The sequence below is a fragment of the Ziziphus jujuba genome, chromosome 10 (assembly GCF_031755915.1).
Source record: "Ziziphus jujuba cultivar Dongzao chromosome 10, ASM3175591v1".
Taxonomy (NCBI): domain Eukaryota; kingdom Viridiplantae; phylum Streptophyta; class Magnoliopsida; order Rosales; family Rhamnaceae; genus Ziziphus; species Ziziphus jujuba.
The window spans coordinates 21,988,479-22,016,037 of record NC_083388.1 but is presented as its reverse complement, the minus strand read 5'-3'; the positions used below and the strand labels follow the sequence as shown (position 1 = coordinate 22,016,037).

At 34.9% G+C, this 27,559-nt stretch overlaps 5 protein-coding genes across 9 annotated transcripts; 3 read left to right on the top strand and 2 right to left on the bottom strand.

Annotated features, from left to right (window-relative positions):
• Window positions 1–108: 108 nt before the first annotated feature.
• LOC107412022 (mannosylglycoprotein endo-beta-mannosidase) lies at window positions 109–6,047 on the bottom strand. The gene is made up of 11 exons (XM_016019719.4): window positions 5,734–6,047; window positions 5,289–5,427; window positions 4,757–4,984; window positions 4,555–4,613; window positions 3,946–3,994; window positions 3,394–3,624; window positions 3,064–3,233; window positions 2,784–2,988; window positions 1,732–2,403; window positions 1,420–1,647; window positions 109–1,240 (listed from the first exon to the last, which is right to left on the bottom strand). Exons 1-11 carry the CDS (start codon window positions 5,880–5,882, stop codon window positions 446–448), a joined length of 2,925 nt encoding a protein of 974 aa, XP_015875205.2. The 5' UTR covers window positions 5,883–6,047; the 3' UTR covers window positions 109–445.
• A 3,895-nt stretch (window positions 6,048–9,942) lies between these two features.
• LOC107411986 (long chain acyl-CoA synthetase 7, peroxisomal) lies at window positions 9,943–16,257 on the top strand. 5 transcript variants are annotated; one of them, XM_025070382.3, is made up of 24 exons: window positions 9,943–10,092; window positions 10,210–10,380; window positions 10,822–10,882; window positions 10,985–11,062; window positions 11,256–11,327; window positions 11,411–11,492; window positions 11,595–11,700; window positions 11,796–11,872; window positions 12,185–12,229; window positions 12,361–12,447; window positions 12,871–12,960; window positions 13,106–13,185; window positions 13,287–13,377; window positions 13,747–13,835; window positions 13,924–14,012; window positions 14,183–14,312; window positions 14,407–14,525; window positions 14,672–14,795; window positions 14,874–14,960; window positions 15,118–15,221; window positions 15,351–15,436; window positions 15,545–15,631; window positions 15,720–15,806; window positions 15,929–16,257. In XM_025070382.3, exons 2-24 carry the CDS (start codon window positions 10,260–10,262, stop codon window positions 16,022–16,024), a joined length of 2,088 nt encoding a protein of 695 aa, XP_024926150.2. In that variant the 5' UTR covers window positions 9,943–10,092; window positions 10,210–10,259; the 3' UTR covers window positions 16,025–16,257. The 5 variants fall into 5 exon arrangements, with proteins under 5 accessions (XP_024926150.2, XP_015875162.2, XP_048325075.2 ...); XM_016019676.4 differs by having other exon boundaries at window positions 9,944–10,092; window positions 13,284–13,377; XM_048469118.2 differs by lacking the exon at window positions 12,185–12,229 and having other exon boundaries at window positions 9,944–10,092; window positions 13,284–13,377.
• Window positions 16,258–16,431: 174 nt separating this feature from the next.
• Window positions 16,432–22,093, bottom strand: LOC107412019 (aminopeptidase P2). The gene is made up of 13 exons (XM_016019714.4): window positions 21,600–22,093; window positions 21,303–21,428; window positions 20,985–21,104; window positions 20,560–20,835; window positions 20,292–20,464; window positions 19,912–20,160; window positions 19,325–19,476; window positions 19,032–19,222; window positions 18,647–18,755; window positions 18,377–18,531; window positions 17,642–17,734; window positions 17,074–17,154; window positions 16,432–16,811 (listed from the first exon to the last, which is right to left on the bottom strand). The coding sequence occupies exons 1-13, from the start codon at window positions 21,945–21,947 to the stop codon at window positions 16,740–16,742; spliced, it is 2,145 nt and encodes a 714-aa protein (XP_015875200.2). The 5' UTR covers window positions 21,948–22,093; the 3' UTR covers window positions 16,432–16,739.
• Window positions 22,094–22,145: 52 nt separating this feature from the next.
• On the top strand, window positions 22,146–24,970 carry LOC107412020 (protein AUXIN RESPONSE 4). Its single transcript, XM_016019715.4, has 2 exons — window positions 22,146–23,495; window positions 24,444–24,970. The coding sequence occupies exons 1-2, from the start codon at window positions 22,284–22,286 to the stop codon at window positions 24,705–24,707; spliced, it is 1,476 nt and encodes a 491-aa protein (XP_015875201.3). The 5' UTR covers window positions 22,146–22,283; the 3' UTR covers window positions 24,708–24,970.
• A 1,308-nt stretch (window positions 24,971–26,278) lies between these two features.
• LOC107412027 (F-box protein At1g55000) lies at window positions 26,279–27,527 on the top strand. The gene is made up of 2 exons (XM_016019726.4): window positions 26,279–26,797; window positions 26,902–27,527. Exons 1-2 carry the CDS (start codon window positions 26,363–26,365, stop codon window positions 27,280–27,282), a joined length of 816 nt encoding a protein of 271 aa, XP_015875212.1. The 5' UTR covers window positions 26,279–26,362; the 3' UTR covers window positions 27,283–27,527.
• Window positions 27,528–27,559: the final 32 nt, after the last annotated feature.

Here is a 27,559-nt window from a genome sequence, read left to right as displayed (position 1 = left end):
AATTGTTGTTGAAGATATTTAAAATAGTTTAATCTACTCCAGTTCACAATCTCAAAATGGGCCCTAAGATATTATCCATCTTAAACGGCGCACTCATACAAATGTATCTGAATCCAAATTATAACTTCATATGAGATTCATCAAGAGCCTGCCAAAGAATTGGATTAACATTGTATAAACTCCGATTGTCAGCACATGAATGCGCCTAAGGAACGGAGGAAGACATTGTAGTCCCACAATATAAATGAACAACCTATTTGCAAGAAATGTTTCTGAAAAAGTAAAACCATGACAATGACAATTCCATACAATGGTTTCTATCTTCCAGCCACAAGAGAAGGGGAAAATAACACAACATGGGGCAGGGTTGATGTTTAAGATATACTAATACCATGCATTATTATTTGACCTCCAATGTTGAAAAAAGAATTAGTCTTACCCAAGCTCAATGAATGGGATGGTTACCATGGTAATTCCAGCCTTTAAGAGTTATTCGAGGGGTTACACCTGGAGGGACTTCAAAAGTGATCTTGATAGGCAAAGACTCACCCGGCACCAGCGAAAAGTAGTTGTCGGAGTAATGAACAGGAAGTATTCTTGTGTCTTCTCCTTCCTTTTGGACTGTCTTGGATGAATGAACAGAGAAATGAAGAAAGAAAGCAACGCCTTTGGCAGAACCATTTATTTCAGTAAGCCTTGAACCACGAGGTTCCCCACTAAGGCGTCTGCAAATCCTCTGAAATAAACCAGTTCTATGATTGTCATCTATTCTTCTATATTCCGGTTCCAATGATGACATATCAAAATCATCATCACTTTGCCTTGCAATGAAATTATTCTGGTAGGTTAGAGTTTCAGCTTTTGGTTTATCAGATACATTATTCACATTCATATGAACTTCATAGGTTGATCCTTTAACAAAAACCTCGGATTTAATCTTGAGAGGTACTTGTTTCTTCCTGTATGGCTCTAGCAGCTTGTAATCCCCACCAGGCAAATACAACCAGTAGAAGTTCCTAGATAAAATTCCATAATCTGTAACCCTATAGAGTTTGAGAAGAAGAAAGTATACTGGCTTTGGGTTTTTAGACTTTGGATATTTCATCTCGGCAATGGAAATGGTTTTTTTTGGAGGTGCTGAGAGCTCGAAAACTTTGTAGTATGGACATGTTCCGTCCAGATCCCACACTGCAGCTTCTACAGCTACATCAGATAGTTTCTCTGACCTGGTATTAACAACCTATTTAAACAAAAAGAGAGAATTATTGCAAAGTCTCATACCTTGTATATAACATGTTATTTGCGTACACCATGAAAATGAATCATTAGACAATAATTATACCATAATTTCGTACTTTGACATCCAATATTCGTAAAGTTTCAAGATTCCAAACCATTAATATACTTCAGATCGTATACCTCAATAAAATATGTATCCAAATTAAGCTGGACATGGACTGGTTCTGCAGCAGAGCGACAGCCATAGAAACCTGCTGTTTGGTCAAGGAGATGATCATAAAATTGTCCTCTGAGACCGGTCCAAGGGTTCATTGTTTTCCAAATCAAAACACCAGTATATTTAGTCCACATCCTGGAAGTCCAGCCCTCCAATAGAGCTCTATACTGAATGTAGTTAACTAGTTGAGCCTGAGATTATAAATTAAACAAGTCAAAATATAAACCAATGGGAAACTGATAGTCATACCTAAATAAGATAAAAATTTGTTTTACCTTCAAGCAAAAGTCATCAAGATCATTTGGAAGCCCATAAAGTTCAATCTGATCATGGACTTTGCCTGGTTTAGAGTAGGGAATATACTTGTGGTATTCCCATATTGGGTTTGGAACTTCTTCTGTGTAACCAGTAGAGAGCTTCTTAAATAATGGAATCACCCATCCTTCTGGAGGCATTGTTGCTCTGATGGTAGCTGCAACAGGCATGCCTACAGAACCAACCTCTGGATTAAATCCAAATTGGTAAAATGTATCCTTAAAGAAGTCTGCAGGATTTTGGATCTCATAAGGGCCATCACTCCAGCCACCATTCCCATCTGCAAACCCACCCCACAAGGATCCTTGAACATAAATGCGTGTACCATCAAGATAGTTGCTTGGATCAAACTTCAGAGGGGAAAAATTTTCAGCAGACTTGTTATTTTCATTTTGTATGTTTTCATAATAAGGATTGAGTTTGAGGTCATTTTTTAAATCTGCATTGAGGTCTTTCGGTGGAACTTGTTCATTTCCACCCACCCAAAGGGCAAGACTACAATGGTTCCTTAGAAGCTTGACTGTGTCCCTTGCACAAAACAAGAAAAGTGGATGATCCAGGGGACCATTTGGATTTGACACTGGAATACCTCGTCCATCAACATCTCCAGTAATCCAAAACTCTTGCCAGACCTAAAAAAGTTAAATCCTCAGCAATCTCAATCAACATAACCAAGTAACTTTATGGCTCATGGTCTAGGAATACATATAAATAAAACATAGGGAAAATAGAATCACAAGCTGGATTTTTGCAAAGTTAAGATATAAGTTCCAGCCTGATGTAACTATGTAAAACAAGCTTTTAAAAATGTTGATGTTAAGTTAAGAGTGAACCACCATGATGCAAACCAGTGTTCAACCAGCAAGGGAGATTTTGCGAAACTAAATTTGCCAAACTAAGAGGTATCACTGTATTAAATAAAACAACTCAGGTGTAGTTAATACTACCCCTACATAACACCCAGCCAAGAATCCACTCACAAAATCCAAAGCAATGCAGAGAGAGATATTACCAAGATACCATAAACATCACAATAATGATAGAATTCTGGTCTTTCAGCCAATCCACCAGCCCAACAACGCATCATGTTAAAATTCATATCTGCATGGAATTTGATGTCGGTTTGGTAACGCTTCTTTGTAAGTCGTAGCAATGCATCTGATAATATCCAATTACCACCACGTATGAAAACAGGCTGTCCATTGACCTTGAAAAGCCTACACAGCCAAAATGCATAACATTTTAAAAATTCTTCGTTGAAAATAATCAAATTGTAAACATATATACTGTACCTTCCACCAGTGGCAGTATCAATATGGCTAACAAGTTGGCGGAACCCATATAAATGGCTCCATGAATCAGATTCTCCATTTCCCTTTACATCGACAGTAACGACAACATTGTACAAGGATTGCTTTCCCATACCATTAGGCCACCATAAATTTGGCTTGTAGAAAAAGAGCTGTAAATTGGTATTATTTAGCACTTGAACAGGAGTTTAATAGCCACAACTAGTAGACACAACATACTTTAAATTTCCATCTTCAAACATTCATTGCATAAAACATAATACAATCCAGTCTTCCTCCTAAAAGTATGGATACGATCAATCTATCACCAACCTCGTTAAAAGAATGTTGCAGCTTTGATCCAGCAGGGATTGACACATGTTCAGTCTGAAGATGCTCTACCATACACGTGTTTCCTTCAAGCTCTGTCGTCACTTGGATGGTCAAGGAGCACTCAGCAACCTGATTGCTTCTGTTTTCCAACTCAGTAGTACAATACAAATATACCCTTTTATAATTGTCAAAGAAGGTTGAAACCAAGTGGGGATCAATTATTTTTACTGGCTGCATGAAATAGAATGTGCATCGTCATTATAACATTCAATGTCTAACAAATAAACATGTGATGGAGTTTAGCAATAGTTAATAATTCTTCGAATTCAAAAGAGTTATAGTATAAATCTCATTAGAAATGCATAACTACTCGCTCTTAAAGGAATAAGAAACTGTTTCCATCTGGGCAGTTCCAGGCATTTTATATGCTCCAGATAATTAATACCTTCAAACATAAGAGGCAAACAATATAAAAATTTGAAATATCATCTCATGGAGAGCTAAACACATGATAACTTTATAAAAGGAAGATCAGCATTTGGAATAACTCACCCCAGTTACAGAAATCGAGACCTCATCCCATATGCCAGTGTTTCTATCCCTGAAAAAATTAAGGTGAATTATACTAGAGATTATTTTTCTCGTAACAGATATGATCTACAATATTTTTTTCTCGCATAAAGAAAAAGAAGAAATTCTGGGAGAGTAAAATTCAAAGATACTGTATAGTTGTATTCTTTACCACCACATAATACTTAAACAGGAGATTGTTTCTTCTCCCAAAGTTGCAAGTTTGCATTATTATCAATATTTAATATACATTAACAATTCCAAATTTCAATCCACCCACAACTAAATAAAACTTTCCTGATAGGTAAGTCAATCCTTGAGCATTCAAATGCATTGCCAAATTATTGAAAATAAGGTCAATTTCTAGTGAATAAACAATATTATTGCAAACCATATTCATTCAATGAGCTACAATGCTACTTAGAGAGATATTCTTGCATTATCTTGCTTGGTTATGACTAAAAATTTACACAGGAATCATGAGTATGCTGCCACTTACTCTTATATCTAATACCAAATGGAAAATATCACCACTGCAACAAAAAAGCCAAAAAACACAAACATACTCCCAAGCATAACAAAAATAGTCACCTTATAGGGCACATCCAATCCCAACCCTCCACATATTGTGTAGCAACATCTTTCCCAATCTAACACAAAAACAAAAATGTATATTATCAAATCAAAGAATCCAATTGTTTAAAAATTAATATAAAAAAGCCATCAATCCAACTTGGATTACAATGTACATTCGATAAAGAATAAAACTAATGGTATGGAAATAGACATGTACCTCGTGATCACCACCTTGATAGTTCTCTGGAGGAATTTTACCAGGATGATCTGGAGGATGAACCAGAACAGCAACCAAGTTTGGACCATCAGAACGCACAAAATCAGTGACATCGACAGAATGCCTTCTAAACATCCCTTTTGGAAGGGCCTTGTAGTGCCCATTTATATATAAATCCGCAGAGTAATTGATTGCACGGAAATTCAGATCCAGGTGCTGACTACCTGACTGGAATAGGTCACAATATCAGTAAACAGATAAATTTGTTTATCCAGAATATATAATCTGATTCTTTTTAATCATGCTAGAAACTGCTTCAATTTCCTCTTGGTTTCGATTTTATTTTAATTAATCTTATATCCAGCAGCGGCTTTAAAGTGATAAAGTATCTGTTAGATATCATTTGACTCGGACACACATTGACCATACAGCAATAATTTAAACGGAGCTATTAGAAAATGAAGTTCCATTGGAAACACAAAACATAAGCAAACATCATAATATTTACATGAATGTATTGGATATCACGTACCAGGTTGGACTGAAATGTTGTAAAGAACCAGAAAGTGTAGAAATCCCTCCCAGAATCACCAATGTCAATAATTGTATCATTTTCCAGACCATAGAATGGGTCGGGAATAACGTTGTTCTTCACTAAGGTTGCCAAGACTCTGTCAAGAAAATAATCATTAGCCAAAACTGATCCACATCCCTAAGATGATAATGTAGCAAGAACAGGAAATGTTGGAAAAACATGGACTAGAATAAAAATGTCCCAAAATTTCTAATCAACTAGCTAGTACAGTGTCAAAACATAAATCGAATTTCAACAAAATTTGATGATCAAATAAAAGCTCTTGCCGCGATCACAATTAATTTCGGAGAAATTGAAGCCGAATAAACCAATTCAGAAAAAGCACAAGAAATTATCTTAAAACCTAGAGAAAAAGAGTGAAATGGAAAGAAAAGAGATTTACGTTCCGGGGATGACGGCTTCCATCCAAGGAGAGTCGGGGCCGAGAGAGGGAGAGTTAGTGGTGGTGAGCTGGACACCATTGAAAGGTACAACGGTTGACCTGGCGGCAATCCAACCGGAGTCAAGGATCGTCTTCCCTATCGCTGCCATTAATCAAGCTCTGACCTCTGACAAAGTCAGTCAGAAGCTCTCCTCTGCTGTGTGACTTTTGAACGACAAAGAGTGAGAGTGAGAAAGTGAGAAAAATGAGTATTTCTGGACTGTGTATTTGTAAGTGATTACGTTGGTGAGACGGCACCAAAAAAACACTGACAGAGACGATAATTTCAAAGAAAGATTGAGATTACATTATTTATATATTTATATATGCCACCTAGGACTTCTATCTGTGACCGTTTGTTTGTTTGTTTTTCTCAAAATCCTCCTTCCGAGATTTAATCGAATCGTGATTCTGATTCTGTTTAGATCGCCTCTCTCCGTTTTTTTAACTGTCATTTATTGGTTTTACCCACTTTTACTCTTCAACGCGCGGGTAAACTATCTTATGAAACCCCGCGTAATGGGGCCCTTTTGGTTATGGAGTATTATTATTTCACCTAGAAGTACATGGATAATAATTTATAAAAAATAAAAATTGAAAACAAAAACTAATTATTAGGTCTAATAATTTTTCAATTCAAATTGTGAATCTGTGATAGGTTGGGATATATAACCAATTTTTTTTTTCCGGCTTGAATGATTATTTATTACTTATATATTTTGGTATTTTGATAAGATAAAGTGGATAAGTGTTTGAATCAGGTGTTTAACTAATAGAATGGAATCTTCTGCTCATGCGTTGCCATTTTTTTCCCCCAATTTTGTTAATCAATAATATGGCATCTTATCTTATATAAAAACAATAGCAAACGAACATTATAGATAAATTTTTAAAGATATGTTTTTCTAAATCAGATGACACTCAAAAAAAAAATAATAATGAAAACTTAACATCTTTTATATTTTATTAAAATACAATTCAAAATGATTTTATATATAATTGGTAAGTCATTCATATTTGATGTGATGGAAAATTATGCTAAATAATAGCATTTTTGTAATTGTTAATAGCAAAGGTATATATTTTTAAATTTGACAGTGAATTAATAATTACCACATATTGCAAATAGAATCATTATAATCACTAACTTTTGCGGATTTATCTATCATTGATAGAAAAAGGAAAAAAGAGGAACAAACGAACAGAGGAACTCTCGTAAGAGCTCAAAAATATTTTTTTTAAATAATAATAATAATAATATATTTGAATTATTATACATTGCTGTTGCTTGTGTTTGCGCCTTTTTTTTTTTTTCCCCTATTTTGAAGAAATGTGTTTGTGCTTTTTTTCTTTTTGGTGAATAATGTGTTTGTGCATTTACTCACAAGGATACGTCTAATTGCAAATTTGATTGACCTTTCATATTAATTGCAAATTTTTAATAAAAAGCAAACAGAGTGCATTAATTTTAACCTGAACGCGAAGGAAACTATCTAATATGCATTAAATGTCTCATATTTATAGTGTATAAGTGTCCAATTCAACACAAACCTTTTATTTTTATTTTTATTTAGTTGGTAAAAGCAAGCCTTCCTCCTTGGTCTAAATAATATTTTGTGAGTGATGATGTCAAAAGGATAAAAACCTGACTCTTGCCTGTGCATTGCGATTCTGCTAACGACTTTTTTTGTATGCATATCTTATTTTAGAGTTTATTTGTAGAGCCATAAACCTTCGAATTCATGAAGGAAGATGTTTAACCTTGAAGAAGCAGTGCACCTGCTAAATGGTCAATTTGAAAAGTTTGTTTCTCATCGAGCTTCGAATAACCTTCACGCTGGGTCCACAAACACATTTCAAGTTCAAAGACATGACTTGAGGGAAGGTTGTGTCATCTTGAGTGTGGATATATCTGTTGTTTGATGATAAATGCTTTTCCGAGAAAGTTGTGTGATCCCTGGAGTGGCTGAGTTGATGCCTGATGGTATGTCGTTTGTTTGGATTCCCAAGTCCTTTAATAGATTGGCCCATTTGGCTTGTCATTGAGCTGTGAGAAATTCTTTTTGAGGGTTCCCTAAACCCTGATTTATCTGTATGGATTTTGTAAACATTATGGATTAGGAGAAAAGCTCTTTTGCTATCTGTTGATTCATTGGCAAGCTTTTCCTTTTTTTGGTTAGCCTGCCTCTTTCGGTCAATACAACCCTTACTTTTCATTAAACAAATTAAATAAATAAAGAAAGAAAAAAAAATAAAAAAAAGAAGATAAAACCCTCACTTAATATATAATATATAGAGCTTGTATTATTGCAAAAGAAAAAACGAAAAATGTGTAAAGCTTATTTTGATAAATAAATTATGATAATATATATATATATATATAGAGAAAGAGAGAGAGAGAGAGAGAGAGAGAGAGAGAGAGAGAGAGAGCTTATGTTTGAATCTAATTGTTTCCAAAACAAAAAAAAAAAAAAAAATTATTTTATTATAATACGCATAAAATTTAATTGACTATTAAATATCTATTTAAAATACAAAACTGGAACTGTCTTTAGTTCACTCTAATTATATTAGGTTAAATTTAAAATAATTTAATCTAATTGCAATAAACTTAAATTCACCAAGTCTAATTCTATGTTCTAGACAGGTCTTAAAAGATTTGTATTGATTTTTAAGTTTTTTTTTTTTTTTTTCCCCTTGTCATTGAATCATGGAATTAAAACTTAAAATCATTACATGACGGTTGGAATGTTCCCAAAGGCAAATTTTTTATTCTTTTTAAGCAAATTTTTGATTGCAAACATTTTATCTTGGAATTTTATTATTTGTTATAAGTAGCAATCATACAGGATTGGCTTTAAAGGTAAAGCCAGCAAGGCCATTGCCTTAGGGTCCCAAATTATTATACATATTTATTTATATATATATATATATATATATATATTTATATATAAACTTAGGACCCCTAATTAAAAGGTTCATAAATGATTATTAGAATTATATTAAAACTAAAAAAATAAAAAAAAAATAATATTTATGTCAGTTTTTTATTATTAATTTATATTTGGTATCCTTTAATATTTATTAATAGGACTAATATTTATATGAGGTGAAATAGATGTATAGGTGTTAAATTGGTGGATCCATTTCAACAAGTTTTGAAAAGGTAAAATTGCAATAAATACATTAGTCGTTCGACCAACTTAATTTGTAGGCAAATAATTTTAATTACTTTAATGCATTTTTCAATTTTCCCTTTAATAATTAAGAATATTTATATATATATATATATATATATATATATATATATATATATTTAAAAAAATTTTGGCATATTCCTCTCCTTTGATGTAACATGAACAAATACTTCTAAAAATAAAAAATCTTCATTCTATTCAAATTTTTTTTTTTTGAAAAACATTATATTCAAACTAAATTGAGAAATTTAGGAAATTACATCAAAATCTTTTATTTCTTCTCTCAATTTCTAAAACGGGATTTTATTTTTTTATTCATATATTTTATAATATATTTAATGTGTGATTGTTTTTTATAAGTATTTTGTTAAACATTAAAACAACATGGGTCAAAAAGCCAAAGTAAATGATTTTAGCCCTTATAAAAGGAAAATTAATTCTTAAAATTCTTTCACACTTATGTCACATTGAGGTGTTGGAAAAAACAGAACTACAAAATCTAATCCAATTTATCGTAATCAATTAGATAACATATTAATTAACTGTGTTTTGAAACACAGAAAAAAATTATTGGCTTATCAAATTATTTATCAACCTATGAAAAAGATTCAGAAATAAATCCATTATCTGTTTTACATCAAGCTATAAAAATTCCAATAATTCCTTCCTTTCTCGCTTAAGGCCCCATGTAACCTTAAACCACCCCGCAATTATCACCAATGATTTCCTTATTTGTAATCATTAATTATCATCATCAATAAAATCTGCTATTAATTTGGCAATGATTGGTTAGCAACATATATTTTTTATCCTTTTAATGCTAAAAATCTAATGACAAGTTAGATACGGTGGTAACGAATAATATGTTTCTTTTATCTTTTATTATATTAGTACCATTAATATAAATACATGATATATTTTATTATTGCATTGATTAATCTTAAAATAATTATAAAAAAAAGGAAGGGTGTTTATGTAGTAGAGAGAGTGAAAGCAATGCGTATTGTGCAAACAAGCAGAGGCCAACATGAGCTGAGCTGAGTGGCAGAAGCATGAGACAAGCTCAACAACGGCTTCTTCATTTATCCTAACCGTTACACGTCACCATTCCACCTCTAAAGGCGTGAGTTTTCCTTTTACAATTATTTTTCTTTCTTTCTTTCTTTCTTTCTTTCTTTCCTTCTTTCTTTTTCGTTGGAATCATTTTTTTTTTTTTCTTACTAATATAAAAATTACACAGCGACTACCAAAAGTTTCGCACCACATTTTCTCGAGAAAATTTCGTCTCTCATGGAATCACCAGCACAACGTCGTCTTCGAGCCATCCGGTCTCACCTTCTTCCCAACACATCTGATGATGATCCGCAAACACATATCCGTTCTAACATCACCGCCGGAGAGTTCGCTCAAGGTACAAACTATTATATCTCTGTTTTCGTTTTTTGTTCTCTAATTAATGAATGTCGCTGTGTATGTGAGAATTTGAAACCGTAAAATCTAAAATCTGAGAGATAGATTTGCTTAAGCTGGTGACATATGGAGAAAAAAAACTCATCAGCTGCTCTGTTTTTGTCAGTTTTGTGAGGCGGTGATTGGTGATTCTTATAGTTTCATTGCTAGAAAACAGGTGCTGTCAGATACAGGATGGTTTTCTGAAAGCAGCACTGAAAACATTGTTTTCGGGAAAGTTTTTTGAATATTCACAACATGAGGCTGAAAGAACATGCACCTTTACTACCTTTTTTGCTGACTTTTATCTTTTTTACACATATAATTACAATTTATTATTATTTACGCTTATGTTATTTGGATTTTGATCATCATTAAATGCCTTGGCTCAACTTTTGAGCAGTCCAGGGATACTCTGTAGTTCTTCCAGAGAAATTGCAAACAGGAAAATGGAATGTGTATAGGTATTGTGCTGTTTTAATTTACTTTTCGCTTTCAATTTCAGTTTAGTATTGCTGCTTATGTAGATATGAAGTATACTGAATTTTTCCGTTGTTTCTCTGTAGATCTGCACGTTCTCCATTCCAGCTTGTAAGTAGATTTGCTGATCACCCAGAAATTGGGACTTTGCATGATAACTTCGTGTGAGGATTCTTATTTCTCTTGTCTGAATTAATATCCGCCTTGGATATTGAAGTCTGATATTGATTGACGTACATAGTATAATTTTCTAGCATTACTTAATTGATGCAACTTTATGTGCTTGAACGTTTGAAATTTAACTAATTTACTATATGGAATAATTAAAATTTCTTGGTTAAAATTCTGTGAACACAGACATGCAGTTGAAACTTTCCGAGACCACAAATACTTGGGTACTCGAGTTCAGGCGGATGGAAGTGTTGGAGAGTGAGTGCATTTTTGAGAATTAGTGGATTTTACACTATGATAATTTTTCACATTAGTGTAAACATTTTTCTTTGAAACTGAAGGTACAAATGGATGACATATGGAGAAGCAGGCACCGCTCGCAAAGCAGTAGGTTCTGGCCTACAGTTTAATGGGCTACAGAAAGTGAGTAATTTCTATTTACTTAAGATTCAACAGTTACTGTTGTCGGATGTAATAGTTTTAAGACTGCAGAATTTGATTACATTATCTAGTGTCATATTGCAGGGAGATTGCGTTGGAATTTATTTCATAAACAGACCAGAGTGGTTGATTGTGGATCATGCTTGTGCAGCATTTTCGTATATCTCAGTTCCTTTGTATGATACACTTGGTGTGTATTTGATTTAAACAAATTTTTTTTTTTTTTTTCTCCTTTGTTTGGCTAGCTGAGCTAAATTTTAAGAAGGTATATATTTTAATATGTAGGTCCAGATGCAGTTAGGTATGTTGTTAACCATGCTGATGTGCGAGCTATTTTCTGTGTGCCACAGACTCTGAATTCGGTGAGTTTAAAATTTGTTTCTACATCACCATCAATGGCATTTACTTTGAAACATCTATTACTGCAGACTTTTGTAGGAACAACTTGATCTTGATCTATTTTCTAATCAGAATTTCTTATGAATTGTGAAAAATGTCACTGGCAATAGATTTTTTACCAAGTTGGTTCCCTTTTTGTGAATGTTCTATATTATACATATTATTTCGCCTAACGACTTGCACAATATGGTTTGCCTTTGTATCTTTACTCTAAATTGATTATTTTTATGAGAAATATGCAACATGTGCTAATGTCCTTCTTCTGAAACTTGTAGATGTTAAGCTTTTTGTCCGAGATTCCATCTGTAAGAATTATAGTGGTGTGTATTCATAAAACTTCACTCTAGAATTCTTGTGTAAGCTCACAATGCCTGATACTTATATTCTGGTTTTCTAATATATATATATATATATATATGTATGTATTTCTCTTGCATCCTCCATGACGTAGGTTGTGGGAGGGATAGATGAACACTTGCCTTCCCTTCCATCTGCATCTGGAGTGAAGCTTATATCCTATTCAAGACTAACTGTTCAGGTACACTCTTTTAGTATTTTTTTTTTATCTAATGAAGTTAAATTACATTGCTGTATTTATTACTGTTTGTTGTTGCTAGCAAGGTATACATGGTCGGGTCCATTTCCTGGTGACCCACTGGTTTGGTAATTTCTTTGTTTGTGCACATATAAGGCCTGTATAATTTGTTCCTCGTTGAATGTGAGGGGACTAGCGTTTAGTGCCTCTTGTAGACATGATAAAATATTCGAGTCCACTTTCTACTAAGAGTTTTAATTATTGGTCAAGATGGCAAATCATCTGCAAAGTACCAAATCCAATTTCACATATTCTTTTTAATTCATTTTCTTTTTTTTTTTTCCTACTTTTAATTGTGTAAAGGTTAATATGCTTTATTTACATGAAAAGTCTTCATCAATCACCTTATAGATGATTTTCTTTTAGGGCTGCAGTAATCTGCAACCATTTTGCCCTCCTAAACCTGAAGATATTGCAACCATATGCTACACAAGTGGTACTACTGGAACACCAAAGGTGGCAATCATACTCTTTATGGATTTCAGCTCTCAGTTTTTGCAAGTGCAACTAAATGTCCTGCCATATTAATTTTACCTCCTATACTTTATGGTCTACTAAATGCTGTTCTTTAAATGTTCTTTCCGCCTGTAAAAATGCCAAGGGAGTTGTATTGACACATGGAAACTTAATTGCAAATGCTGCTGGATTCAGTCGTGCAGTCAAATTCTATCCCTCTGATGTGTGAGTTCCACATATGTTTATAGAGGGAGGATACATTAAGTTTTATTCAATTGTTAAAGTGTAAGAATAATAATTTTGATACAAGTTATTTTCTACAGTAGCATATCCTATCTTCCTTTGGCACACATCTATGAACGTACCAACCAAGTAATCTCAGTTTACTCTGGTGTTGCTGTTGGTTTCTACCAGGGGGTATGATGCTCTTCCAAATAATCTTTCTGTCTAAAATATCTAGGCATATTTGTTGCATAATTTATAGTGATCTTGTTTTTATTTGAGAATTTGATCTAAGGTGGTTACTGTTGATCTAGTTATTATTACTTTCTAGATATTTGTATATCGATTTTAGTTACTAATAAACACTGAAAGAGAAATAACATCCAGCACTTCTAACTGAACCTAAACACCATTCCCATGTTCATATGAATGTTGATAAATTGTTACATTGTTAAAAGAGCAAGTTTTCTTTAATGTATTATAGTATAGCATCTGTAACCAGGTTAAAAATTTTTTACCTGTCTTTTCCAACAAGCTTCATACAAGAAGTTGTCTTGTTTGCAGGACAATTTGAAATTAATGGATGACATAGCTGTCCTAAGACCTACATTATTCTGCAGTGTTCCTCGGTTGTACAATCGGATATATGCTGGGTAATAATATTTGTCACTGCTTAAAACAAATATTCAAATGGCATTTATACGATCTTTACATCTCATATATTACAATTGTTTATCATAGAATTACAAATTCTGTATCAAATTCTGGGCTTCTAAAGGAGAGATTATTCAAAGCTGCCTACAATTCCAAGAAGCACACCATTATGAGTGGTAAAGCGCTAATAACTAATAATTAAACCTTCTCACCATTTACCTCGCATTTTCCTCTCCGCTCTATTGAAGACATAATTTGAAAGAATCAGATTGCAGATCTACAACCTTAGTCCTTCCAAGTTACACAACATGAGTACTTAGAAGCAAGTGTTCCTCAATTGTTTCAGGCCAGAGATCATCTCCAATATGGGATAGATTAGTATTCAATAAAATTAGAGATAAGCTTGGAGGACGTGTCCGTTTTTTGGGTTCAGGTGCTTCACCATTGTCTCCTGATGTCATGGACTTCTTGAGAGTGTAAGTTCATTATCTAGCAGAATGCAAAGCTCTGGTTTTAGCTCCTTTGTTATTGATTTCTTAGTTCTTACCAATTTGTTACCACAAATTGCAGGTGCTTTGGCTGCCAAGTACTTGAAGGATATGGTATGACAGAGACTTCTTGCATCATAAGCATAATGGATGAGGGTGACAATTTATCAGGTCATGTTGGATCCCCTAATACTGCTTGTGGTGAGTGGTTAACTTATCAAAGGAAATCATGAACATTATAAGACCTGTAGGGATCTAGTGAATTCGTTGTCACCTTGTGACATCGTCTTGCTGTATACTTTCCTTCCTTTTTCAGCTGTTTTTCTCTCATTTTTCTTTTCTCTCAGAAATAAAACTTGTGGATGTTCCTGAAATGAATTACACGTCAGAGGATCAGCCTTATCCTCGTGGCGAAATCTGTGTCAGGGGTCCCATTATCTTCCAAGGCTATTACAAAAATGAAGTCCAAACGTACCACTCATGTGATTCTATTATTAATTTTTTAAGAGCAATAATATATTAGTAATATTGAGTCAGTTGAATGAACAGGAGAGAAGTGCTTGATGATGATGGCTGGCTGCATACGGGAGATATAGGATTGTGGTTACCTGGAGGGCGACTTAAAATTATTGATAGGCGAGTTGTTACCCTTTTTATTTTATTTATTTTATTGTTATTATTATTATTTTTTTTCCTTTCTTTCTGTTATTCTTTACTCGTGAAAATTGATTGTTGTTAAGTTACCATCAAACTTATAGGCAGAACAATAAACTCTATCGTCTGGTTTTGACAGGAAAAAGAACATTTTTAAGTTGGCACAAGGAGAGTATATAGCACCTGAGAAGGTCGAGAATGTCTACTCCAAATGCAAATTTGTTTCTCAGTGTTTCATATACGGTAATGAGATTCAGTTAGGCTAGCGGAAAAGGTTGTAGCTATGCTTTATTCACTTTGTAGCTATGCTCTATTTACTAACTTCCTTTTCTTTCTTTATTGTAAATGGAAAAAAATAAAAATAAAAATTAGGTGATAGCTTCAATGCCACTCTGGTAGCTATAATTGCAGTGGACCCAGATGTGTTGAAAGAGTGGGCTTCATCTGCTGGCATCAAGGTAGATCCTTCCTAAATCTGTTAAGATCCCATATAATTCATCACTATTCAATCCAAAGAAAGTTTTTCAAACTCTTATATTTCTAAACTCTGATACATCTTTGTGCAGTATGAAGACGTAGGACAATTATGCAATGATCCAAGAGCAAGAGCTGCGGTTCTGGCTGATATGGACGAGATTGGGAGGGAGGCCCAGGTAATCATTCTTATGAGATAGTCCCTATTATCCTTCGAGTTACAATGAGATGCTTAATTTGTTTTTATGGATTCTACTACAACTGCAGTTGAGAGGCTTTGAATATGCGAAAGCCGTAACTTTGGTACCTGAAGCATTTACCCTAGAGAATGGCCTTCTGACTCCAACATTCAAGGTAAAGCATCTATTCCTTCTTCCCTTGGATAACTGTCTGATCATTGTAATGTAGTCTTAGGATGTCGAAGAAGATCAAAGGAAATCTTGGTTGGTACTGATTTAGATGTGAATGTTGGCCAGATAAAAAGACCTCAAGCTAAGGAATACTTTGCCAGAGCAATATCAGACATGTATGCTGAGCTTTCTAAATCTGACCCAACAATGCAAAAGATGTAAAGCAAAACTTGGTAACAATAAGCATTAAGAAAAAGAGTCATCTTTTTCAGTTGATAAATGCTATGGCTTTTATTGTTGATAGTCGAATAAACTAAAGGAAAGCCCTTGTTATAGTTACATGCTTCCTTGGAAAGATTTCTTCACTTTGACGAATGTTGTTTTACTTATTGGTTTGTAAACATTAACTTTATATAAATTTTAATTTATCAGTCTTACCAAAAATTTAAACATTATGACTTTAGCCAAATTAAATAAAAAAATAAAATAAAAACTTCATTTAAACTGTGACTCTTCCAACTTTCTTTCTTCCCTTTTTTTTTTTTTTTTTTTTTGGCTCATGGAAATTTGAAGCAAAAATTAAAAAAATAATAATAAAAAAGAGAGGAAAAACTAATTAGATGGTAATGTTGCAGTTCTGAAGAATATTATGATTATCATTTCTTGCAATAAACTTTAGGAGTGTCAGTAGCATCCAACAGTATAACAATCCTATATACGCACCAAAAAACAATCTTATTTACGCCCTTTGCTGCTCAAAAGAAAAGCTTATACAGTACTTCTCATCAATTGCATAGCATTTTATGGAACTTTAAAAAGCTGTACTTTTTCTTCTTACAGAAGTTAATTGCTGCATTTTTATCTACATGGAGTATGAAATAGGAACCACAAGAATTGGAAAAAGTATTATAACGAAGCACAATGGCTGAGATGAGAATCAATTCTTGACAAGTGGCCGTGTTTTGTTCCAAAGCCACTGTCGAGCAGAACCATCTAGCAATGGGGATACCTGTAAAACCATAGATTAGTTATGACTCCTAAAACTCATGGCCAAATAGAACACTGTATCAAAATTGAAGCAAAAGGCAAAGCAACAAGTTGTTTACACTCGAACAAGAAAATATACAAAAAAGAAAAACCAAACTTTTATGAGCTCTAGATTGAAATTTGGATTCCACAGATATATCTTAAAGAATCTCTCTGCTGGACGCGTGATATGTGTAATTTTGTTTTGTGTTTTCAATAAAACATGCTTTAACATGTTTCCTAACCTTTTCCCAAACTTGCGAATGGTAATCATTGAGCCAAGTGACCTCTTCAACAGAAAGCAAAGACAGGTCGACCAATTTAGCCTACATGGGGAAACCATAAATAAGTAAATAAACCCATTGCTACAAGATAAAATATCACCAGCAACATAGAACATATGTACGTAAACTGACAAAAAGCCTGCTAATGAACAACATTAGGAAAGGCAAGTTAGTTGAAGAACATTATTCTGGAGGACTTTAATTCACTGCAGCATCGGCACTACTCATTTAAAAACAATGTACAATTATAACCTCGAAACAAATTTAAAAAACCAAAATCAGCTATATGAGCAAACACCACCTAATACATCACAAACTCATTGTCCATAGTGTATTAGACTGTTTACTTTCTATAGCCTATCTAAAGAAGCACCAGCAGGATAAATTAGTAATTAGAATGCAGCTCATATTACCATATAAGTTTACTCCTACCAGTGTGCAACAGCACCTATTCCCCTAGTCTCAAACTCACCCACCAAGAAGACCATATTTATAAGAAACTAATTGTAAGAGCTGACAAGCAGCATACTTGAATTGGAACAAATGTGAGCTTTTCGAAACCCAGGTAACCAATTCCTCCAAAGCGATTTGGCGTGTCGACCTCTTTCACATGTAGCAGATTCTGAATGATAAATATAAAATATAAATCAGCGCATGCAATAAGAGAGCAGAAACAAATGCAAAAGGATCACAATTTAAAGAAGAAAGGAAAAGAAAGAAAGAAAGAAAGGGAAAAAAAAAAAGAAAAAAAAAAAAAAAGGGAAAACTTATTTTACAATCATAGAACAAAAATCACAAGCAACAACCAAGTAGCATCAATAACACCTATTCATGTTTATGCGGAAAAGCTCAAATTATCTGTCACCAGTGTATAATTTTGCCATCTAAAAATGGAACATACACATTTATTCAGCACACAACAAAACAAGTAGCTATAAAATTTTCCAAACCCTTGATTTGCATAAAGCCATTGCCTATCCTTGCTGCTTTGCACTCAAAATACAAATATGACCTGTGGCAATGGCTTCCACATCTTTGGATGTACAAATATCCAAGCGTGACTTCCTTTAAAAAATAGCATTCAATTGAACCAACAAACCATGAGTATTTAAATTGAAAAATACAAACAAACTCAACATGGATATCAAAAAGTCAAGAAGTATACACAGCATAAGAAAAATTTTGGTAGCATGTAGTGTTTTTTTTTTTTTTTTTTTTTGTGGGTAAAAATTTTTGGTAGAATATAAACTTAATGGGTGCTTACTTCAATCCGAATTCCGAAGGCATGGTCTTCATAATAGCCAGGTTCATTGCTAACAATCATGCCTTCCTGTAGAGGAGTCATATTTCCATATCGGTAGCTAATACTTTGAGGACCCTCATGAACATTCAATGCAGCACCCACACCATGACCAGTTCCTAAAAATTGAGAGGAACTTGGAAAATGAATGAGCATATTCATTGTCAAATTAGAAAGTCATTGTAGCTAAGATTTCTATCCACATGACAAGCCCAAAAACACTCAGGAAAGTACCATGCCGGTAATCAAGTCCAATCTTCCAAAGAAAAGAACGAGCAAATGCATCCAAGACAAAACCTGGCGTGTTTTCTGGAAATACTGCCCGATCAAGAGATATATGACCCTGCAATTGCACACTATGAGAACATCCTAAAAATCACTTAGTTCTTTAATGCTAATGTTGGTCATATTAGAATGTAGATACTAAATAAATGCAATAATTGAACAGCTATGATATAATACCTTGAATTCTACAAGATTACATCACAAGTTGATTGAAAGAAAGCATTAAAACCTAAGACCTAGACCCTGGTCGTTACCCTTTCTCAAATGAGCTAAGACCGCCACCATCAAAAGAACAGACAATATATAGAGGAAGAAGGGAAAAACAATTTGATACCTGCAAAACTCGAGTGAAGCATTCCTTTTCTCGTCTGGTAGGTTCACCAAAATGTACAGTTCTTGTTATGTCGGTCGTCCCATCAACATATTGAGCTCCACTATCTAACAGAAAGAGTTTATTTGCATGCACAATGCTACAGCTATCTGGCTCTGGTTTATAATGTATAATAGCACCATTTGCACCAGAACCTGGAAAATCATCCATATTGTGGGCCTCAGAGGTGAGTAAAAGCAGCAATTAGTGTCAAGAACTTGAGATAAATAATCAAGATTATATATTTTATCATATACCACTTATAGTGTCAAAGCTTGTATCCAAGAAACCAGCCTGCTTTGAACGAAATTCAAGAAGTTTGTCTGCAACTTCTACCTCTGTCAATTTCACATCTTTATGGATTTCCTCTTCTAGCCAGTCCCAAAACTGAGCTAGAGCAGCTGCATCCCTGCACAGAAAGATATCATAGCATCATACTACCTACACTTAGCTGCATTGATCTCCTGACTCATCAACATATATTACAAGCTTTCACAGCAACTGAAACAGTAAAAAAAAAAAAAAAAATTCCCCAATGAGAGAAACCACATGAATGTACACCACCTAATTTACAGTTTTTAAGAGTTTCTCCAAAGTATAACAGAAAATACTGATCTTTTTGTTTCCAAAGATTGACACTTGAATGTTAAAAATAGTTAATTTATGTATTTATGCATGCACATCTGGATACATGATACATATATTACTACAAGTTAAAGCTTAAATCTTTAATTATACATAATACTAATAACAATGCTTCAACATTTGAAATGAATCAATAATATAAAAGCAGTTGCACAACTAGCATCATGCCAGTTTGATTTCAGAGGAAGGAAATGATTACCTTAAATGAGAATTTCGCATCCCTTCCAACTCTTCAGCATTTTTTATTGCCTTGGCCAAAGAAAGAGGGGATACTTTATAAACCCCTTTGGGCAGACTTGACCAACCATTGATGCCATCATCAGTCTTACTTTTGCTTTTATTTTCAAGGCTCTTATAGTATCTTTCACAGGCAGTATTATAGGCATTGACAATGGCAGCATTAACAGAAGAAGTATCTAACCAAAGTTGAGCCCCTTGTGATGCCAAACTGAAAAAGAATTTACAAGTATAATGTACTGGTTATGAAATGAGTACCTCACAATCATCACTTAAGCAAAGATTTGTTCTCCATGAAAAAAAAAAAAAATAAAAAAGAAGAAGAAGAGCTTCCAAACTCACCTTTCTACCTCACGAAGAATGGAATCATATGGCTTCAACTCTATGCCTGCACTCTCCAAGTGAGCCCTCACCTCTGTGGTGACTTTAGAATTATCTATAAAGAGTTCTGCTTTATCAAGCTCCACAATCAAGTATGCATACATAACAGGTGAATGTGGAACATCACTTCCTCTCTGTGAGACGAATCCAGACACCAGTGAGATATTTTCATACAAAGAATCACAGGTTAAAATGAGAATGGATCCTAAGGGGATGATTAAATGCCTACCAGGTTCAACAGCCAGGCAACCTCATCAAGCATGGATATAACAATTGCAGATGAACCAGCATCACGAAGTTCAGACCTCAGAGATGACAATTTTGATGCCACATCTAAACCAGCATATTTTATATCATGCACTCGAACTGGTTTATTTGGCGGCTTAGGTCTTGATTCTTTCCATATTTCATCAACAAGATTTAAATCATGTATAAAAACCAATTCATGATTCTTCTTTGCAATGTCCTGCTTCAATTCCTCTGCAGCATCGGAAGAAAAAAGAAACTGCTCCCTTCACAATATCAAAGAGAAGTTTGCATCACGTACAGGCAGGCATAAAGGATTCTATACCAAATATAACGCCAATTAAAAACAATACTAAACACAAGAACACGAAGTTTTGATCACCCATTAAGGGTGTAAGTATTGCTCACAGGATCAATGCCAACTCTCCCTCCAGGTGGCAAAAAATCATTAAGCCATTCACTGGTAGTAGGAACTCCAAAATTACCGGCCCGCATAAGAATCCAACTAGAGCTCAGCTGCTTCTCAGCCTAAACGACAAACAGTTTACATTTAATACGCCCGAAACTATACAATACCAAAAAGGAATCGGGTTTTTTTGAACCTTCTTTCTATTCAAGTATTATAAAGACATGGGCCTAAAAACTGTGAATTCTTATGCAATTAGTAAAAATTCCAGCTAACTAATCAAAGTGAAGTGGAGGAGTTTCTTATTATTTAACTCAAACCTGAAGAAAATAGCGCCCATCTGTCCAAAGGGCTGCTTTATCCTTTGTAACAACGGCAGTTCCAGCACTACCAGTAAACCCAGATATATAGGCCCTCCTCATGTAACATTCAGCAATGAACTCACTCTGTAATCCAAAGTAAATAGAGGTAAATTATAGCTTGCTTAAGCAAATAGCAATTCACAAATTCTATATATATAAACCAAGCATTACAAAAAGAATCATAGTGAATCTTTTCATTAAAAATCAAAAACTTAAAAAAAAAAAAATTATTAATTAATTCCTCAGTAATATAACCTGGTGAGCGTCCTGAGAGGGAATGATATACGCGTCGATGCCGATGCCAGGTCTTGAGAAGAGCTCGCGGAGGGCGCGAAGCTTCTCGTCCGAGTCCGAACCCGAACGTTTCTTTCGGAGCTCCGAAGATGGCTTGGCGGATATAGAACTGCAACTTCTGACGGTGAAACGAGGAGGGACCTTATGGGAAACATTAAAGAGAAAATTGTAGCTGGACTTGGGTTTATGGAAAATGGGTAGGGAGAGAAAGCAAAGGTATCGAGAAGAACCTGAGGCAGAAGAAGAGAGAGAAAGTGTCGGCGAGAGAGAGAGGGGACGCATTATTGCTTGTGTTGGAAGCGAGTGCATCGTAGCAAAACCCAGCAAGAGAGATAGACTGAGAAAGATGAGGACTGTTTTGAGTTTTGTGAAGGCTACAAGTCTACAACGTTCATTGAGGAAGAAGATAGAAGAGTTTGCACTTTTGCTTATAAAACGGTGCGCTTTTAGTGTTATTGTATCAATCGCGTGCTCTTTATTTCTCTTTTTTATGCACGTCTTTTTTGGAGAACTGTAAAAAGAAAAGTAAAAAAAGCTCACTACTTTTTACACCCTCTATGCGCGATCGGTGATCTTATTTCAAAGTCCGTAGATTTTCTTCGTCTTCTCGAAGAAATACTTACTGAAAGCTCCGAACTTTCGGCGATGGCGATTATTACAGAGGAGGAAGAAGACCAACAGCAACTCAAGCAACCGCTGAAAGAGACGACCAAATCACCTAAAGCCCAGAAACCCACTTCATCTCCCAAGCCAAGCTCCAAGTCCTCTGAGTCTTCGACATCAAATCCGTTTACTTTCTGGTTCTACTTTACAATTGGAGTCTCGCTCATAACTCTCGTATTCATTTCTCTCTCTTCTCTCTCATCACAAGACCCTAAATCTTGGTTCCTCAGCTTGCCTAACTCTCTTCGGCAACACTTCGCAAAGGGTCGAAACATAAAGGTCCAGCCACACCCAAACCAATCACCCATTGAAGTGTTTTCCATCGAGCAGGGACCAGTAGCTTCCGAAAATATTGTGCTTGTACATGGGTTCGGTCTTAGCTCATATTCTTTTCGGGAAGTTCTTCGATCCTTGGGTAATAAAGGAGTGCACGCGATTGCAATTGATTTACCTGGAAATGGATTTTCAGAAAAATCGGTGAAAGTGGATCGAGAGGGAACAAATGGGGTTTTAGGGAGGTTTTGGGATGTCTACAGTGAAATTGAAGAGAAGGGTTTCTTTTGGGCATTTGATCAGTTAATTGAAACTGGGCAAATTCCTTATGAAGAAATTGAATCTCGGATTGCACAGAGAAAGGTTGCGAAACCAATTGAACTGGGTCCAGAAGAGATTGGTAAGGTATTGGGACAAGTAATTGAGACATTGGGTTTGGCTCCAGTGCATTTGGTTTTGCATGATTCAGCTTTGGGGATGACAGCAAATTGGATATTGGAGAATTCAAAATCTGTGAGGAGTATAACGCTTATTGATACTTCCCCGAAATCTTTGGGGGCTTTGCCTTTGTGTGTCTTGAAATTTCCAGTTCTCAGGGAAATTATGTTTGGATTCTCATTTGCACATTCTTGGTTGATCAAGTCGTGTTGTTCTAGGGGGTTTGGCGCTTTGGATTTGGAGGCACATAGAGTTCTTATGAAGAGTAAGGATGCTAAGGCAGCCACCGTAGGAATGGGAAAGAAGTTTAATTACAGCTTTGATATTGCAGAATGGGGTCGTTCGGATGAGCTGAAAGGTGTGCCGGTGAAAGTGCTTTGGTCTGGTAGTTGGTCAAAAGAATGGAGCGAAGAAGGAAACCGCGTTGCAAATGCACTTCCACGAGCAACTTTTGTCACACATTCTGGTGGAAGGTGGTCTCAGGTGAGAATTCAATCCTACCATGAACTACTGTTTATTTTTTCTCTTCCACATTTCAATATTTAGGCTGCTTTTCAAGGGGTTAAAGTCTTTGAAGTAAAGAATTAGTAGCATGAATTAGAAGTATACATAACCAAGAATTGTCTGCTAAAGAAAGTGGATGATATGAAATAACTTTGTGCTAGGATTTAAACACACCATACCAACTGTGCAGTGACAAGTCAATGAGCTAGTGGTCGATATACATGTATCGAAGAATTGATATCTAAGCCATTACTATAATGCGTTCGATATGAATGTGTCCACCATGTTTTGTCCTTGTCAGAGAGATGGATGTGTCTAAAATGTGGTGGTGCATTCAAATAGTCATCGCTGTTGTCTGAAGTAGGTTTAGGAACAAGGCAATATGTGTATTTTTCCGTTGCATGTTGAAGACATTTATTTTCTTCAGTTCACAAATATGATTACTTTCTAACTGCTTAAACTGCTAATTACCTTAATACAAGGTTGAAGTGCATCTTCTTCCATTATATTATTATTCTAGGTATAGAGAGCTGAAATCTGTAGTTTAGTTCTCTGGGGCTTGAATTGTAAATATAATTTCTTTCTAGCCCTTAAGCTTGTTAATTTAAGGAAAGTTGAGGAAAAGTTTTCACTATCCATTAGATTGATTGGAGGTTGTATTTGTTCTGATGATAATCCTGGTATTTGTCCTATGGTCTAGGGTCCTAATGATGGATGAGAAGATATAGAAGTTAAACAAAGCAAATATACCTGCTGCATGTGGATGAAATTTCATTTATGACCAAATTTCCGTATAAATTTGAACAATACTGAAGTAGTTTAGTCTTACTCGTGCTTGATGTATTGTTGCTTGCTAGTTATATTGTTATTATCATGGCTATTGAAGCTACACTAAGCACATTTTACTTGTCTTTTATGTGAGCGTAGGAGGACGCTGCTGATGAGTTAGCTGAAAGTATTGTCCAGTTTGTTTCTTCATTACCTGCATCTGTCAGAAAAGTTGAGGAAGAACCCATTCCTGAGCATATACAGAAGATGTTTGATGAGACTGAAAAGAATGGTCATCACAATCACCATCACCATCACCATCATCATGGTGATGCTGGGCATGACCACCACCATGATGGTCATGTTCATGGTCATGCTGGTTATATGGATGCATATGGCCTTGGCCAAGGTCATGCATGGTGAAGTTCTTCACATTTTTTAGGCGTGTAGCCGTTTCACCAGAGCTAGATGTTAGATTTTTACACCCCTAGCTAAATGTGTCTTGTTTGGTTGTGTCCTAATGCTTGGAATTGCTTATTTATTGTTGTATAAGATGTCTGAATGAAGAAACTTATAATGGAAAGATAGTTCACATGAACCTCGGAGCTGAATTATTGTATTTTACATTAAAAAGTCTAGCTGATTATTACATTGAAATTGATATTTTCCCTGTCGTATTTCTATAACTCTCATTTTCTCGTTTGTATAATTCAGTTTTTCTTACTGAAAAAGCTTAGCAGTTCAATCAAGTATGAAACTTAATGAGTGCATTATTTATTTTAAAACATGTACAATAGCCAGCATGTCAAGAAATGACAAAGAGGGATAAAACATGCATATTTTTGTTTCCGTACAATTTTTTAAATTTTCATATGAAAGTGAAACCTTTCATCCCGGAAATTACAAGCCTGTTGAACTGCTCTAATCAATGGTCAATAGCTCAACCCAGCAATTGGTAAATTTTGCCAGCAATTTCTCTATTTTGCTATCATTGTTAGAGCCTGTCCAATGCTAATCGCATTTTGTCATTAGTAGTTTCAAATTTTGGTATTAACATATTTTTTTAATGATAAAAGTTAATATCAACGTTGAATTTTAATATTACCTCTCCGCTATGACAAAAAAGATATTGACAAATATATCACATTTTTTATTTATTTATCAAAAAAAAAATTGAATTACATCTCACTTTCACATTATTTTATTTATTTACAAAAAAAAAAAAATATTTTAAATTAGATCTCACTTTTTAGATTTAACAATTAAAAAAGTTAAAAATTCTATTATTTAATGATGTGAATCTCATAAATTTTATTATAGTTAAATCAACTATCAAAAATTATTAATTTAATTTTTAGTATTAAATTTTAATGCCAAATTTGATATAAAAATACAATTAACATTTTATACAATATCCCATTCAATTACATAAAAAGCACAATTATGCTATTTAGAGTTGCTCTTGGCCACCAAAATCTCCGTCACTAGTCTAAACCGAGGGATCCCAATCCAACGCTCATCTTGAAATCATTCATGTAACTTCTCTCTCCTTTTTTATTTTTTATTTTTTATTTTTTGGGTGCTGAAATATTATAATAATAAAAAAAAAGGCTTATAATTTTTTTAACAGCACTTTCTTCTTATTATTATTGTTATTTTTTACTTTCCACAAAAACGTTACGCTTGTTAAGAGTAGTAAACTACTTTTATATAACAAGGATCTAGGCTTAAACTTGTTATAGTATTTATGTACTTTGCACTGTTAATAACGACAGAAAATATTTTAAAAAAAAGTCAAACAGAATTTTGATATAAATCAGAAAGGAATGCTGACGAAGCTAGCCGCAGAAGTAAATTGACTCCCAAATACGAAATCTATTCAACTAACAGTCAGTAACTAAAACAAACAAACAAACACACACACATATATATATATATATATAAAATAGATATTAAAAAGACAAGGGGTAATTTTCTGTTACCTCAAAAAGCTTGAACGCTAAAATACGCCGTTTGTACAAGTAAACACCATTCACTCTCTCTCTCTCTCTATCTCTTTTTTCTCTCTCTCACTAAAAATGGGTTGCTGTGGTGATGAAGACGAGGATGATATTCTCAAACACCTAAACCCCAGCATTTCCACCGAATCCCTAACCCCCAACCTTCACCACTCCTCCTCTTCCGATTCTGACGTCTCCGGCGACGTCATATCTCCGATGAACTCACACTTCTCGGGGCTTACTTGCCGCGACACCCTCCGCATCATCTTCGAGAAGCTGCCGATTCCGGACCTGGCTCGGGCGAGCTGCGTCTGTCGAACATGGAGCTCGGTGGCCTCCGATAGAGATATCCTCACCAAAGCTTTCAAAGCCCCTTGGAAATTGAAGGAAGTCATCGGAGAACCTCTCTCTGGAAGCTTTTGGCGGGACAACACTATTGGAAAGTTCGCGATTTCGCATCGGATCGTGCGCGGTGATACCGTAGCTAGGCTCGCCGTCAAGTACTCCGTTCAGGTACCGAATATTGACCTCCACCTGTTTGTTTACCGAGAAAATGCAGGAAAAAAAAGGATAAGAAAAATAAAAAATGAAAACTTTATCCGAATTTTGTAAATTAGGTTATGGACATAAAGCGATTGAACAATATGATGAGCGAGCACGGAATATACTCGAGGGAGAGGCTGTTGATCCCCATTAGCAATCCAGAGATTCTGATAGGGGGTATCTGCTATGTGGAGCTGGATACTTATGCGAAGAGGGAAGTGGCGGTGTTGTATCTGGATGGCAGTGGACCGGACCTCAAGACGACGTCGTCTATGATTCGCCGGACGACCTCCGACCTAGGCATGAAAAGGATCATTCATTCCTTGAAGAGAAGCATGCATGTCGATGATGGAACTGCTCAGTACTACTTGTCGATTTCCAATGGCGACCCTCGAGCTGCATTATCAGAATTCTCAGAGGACCTTAGATGGGAGAAGCAGGTGGGTTTGCCTTAGAAACGCCATTGATGGGTGAAGATGGAGGAGGTCGACCAAGAGAGAGATGAAGTGAGATATCGCGCAATGGGCGATCAAATGGTGCAAAGTTGACATGGAGAGGATGGGTACGGTTGGTGGCTATTCCATCATTTGTTTGATGATTGTTATCAAATCTATAATCGTGAAAGCGTTGTAAATTAAAACAAACAAACTTGTGATTTGATTTCTGTTTATTAAATGGAAAGGTTAAAATTTTAATCCAATCTGTGAAACCTAAGTGGAGAATATTGATTGC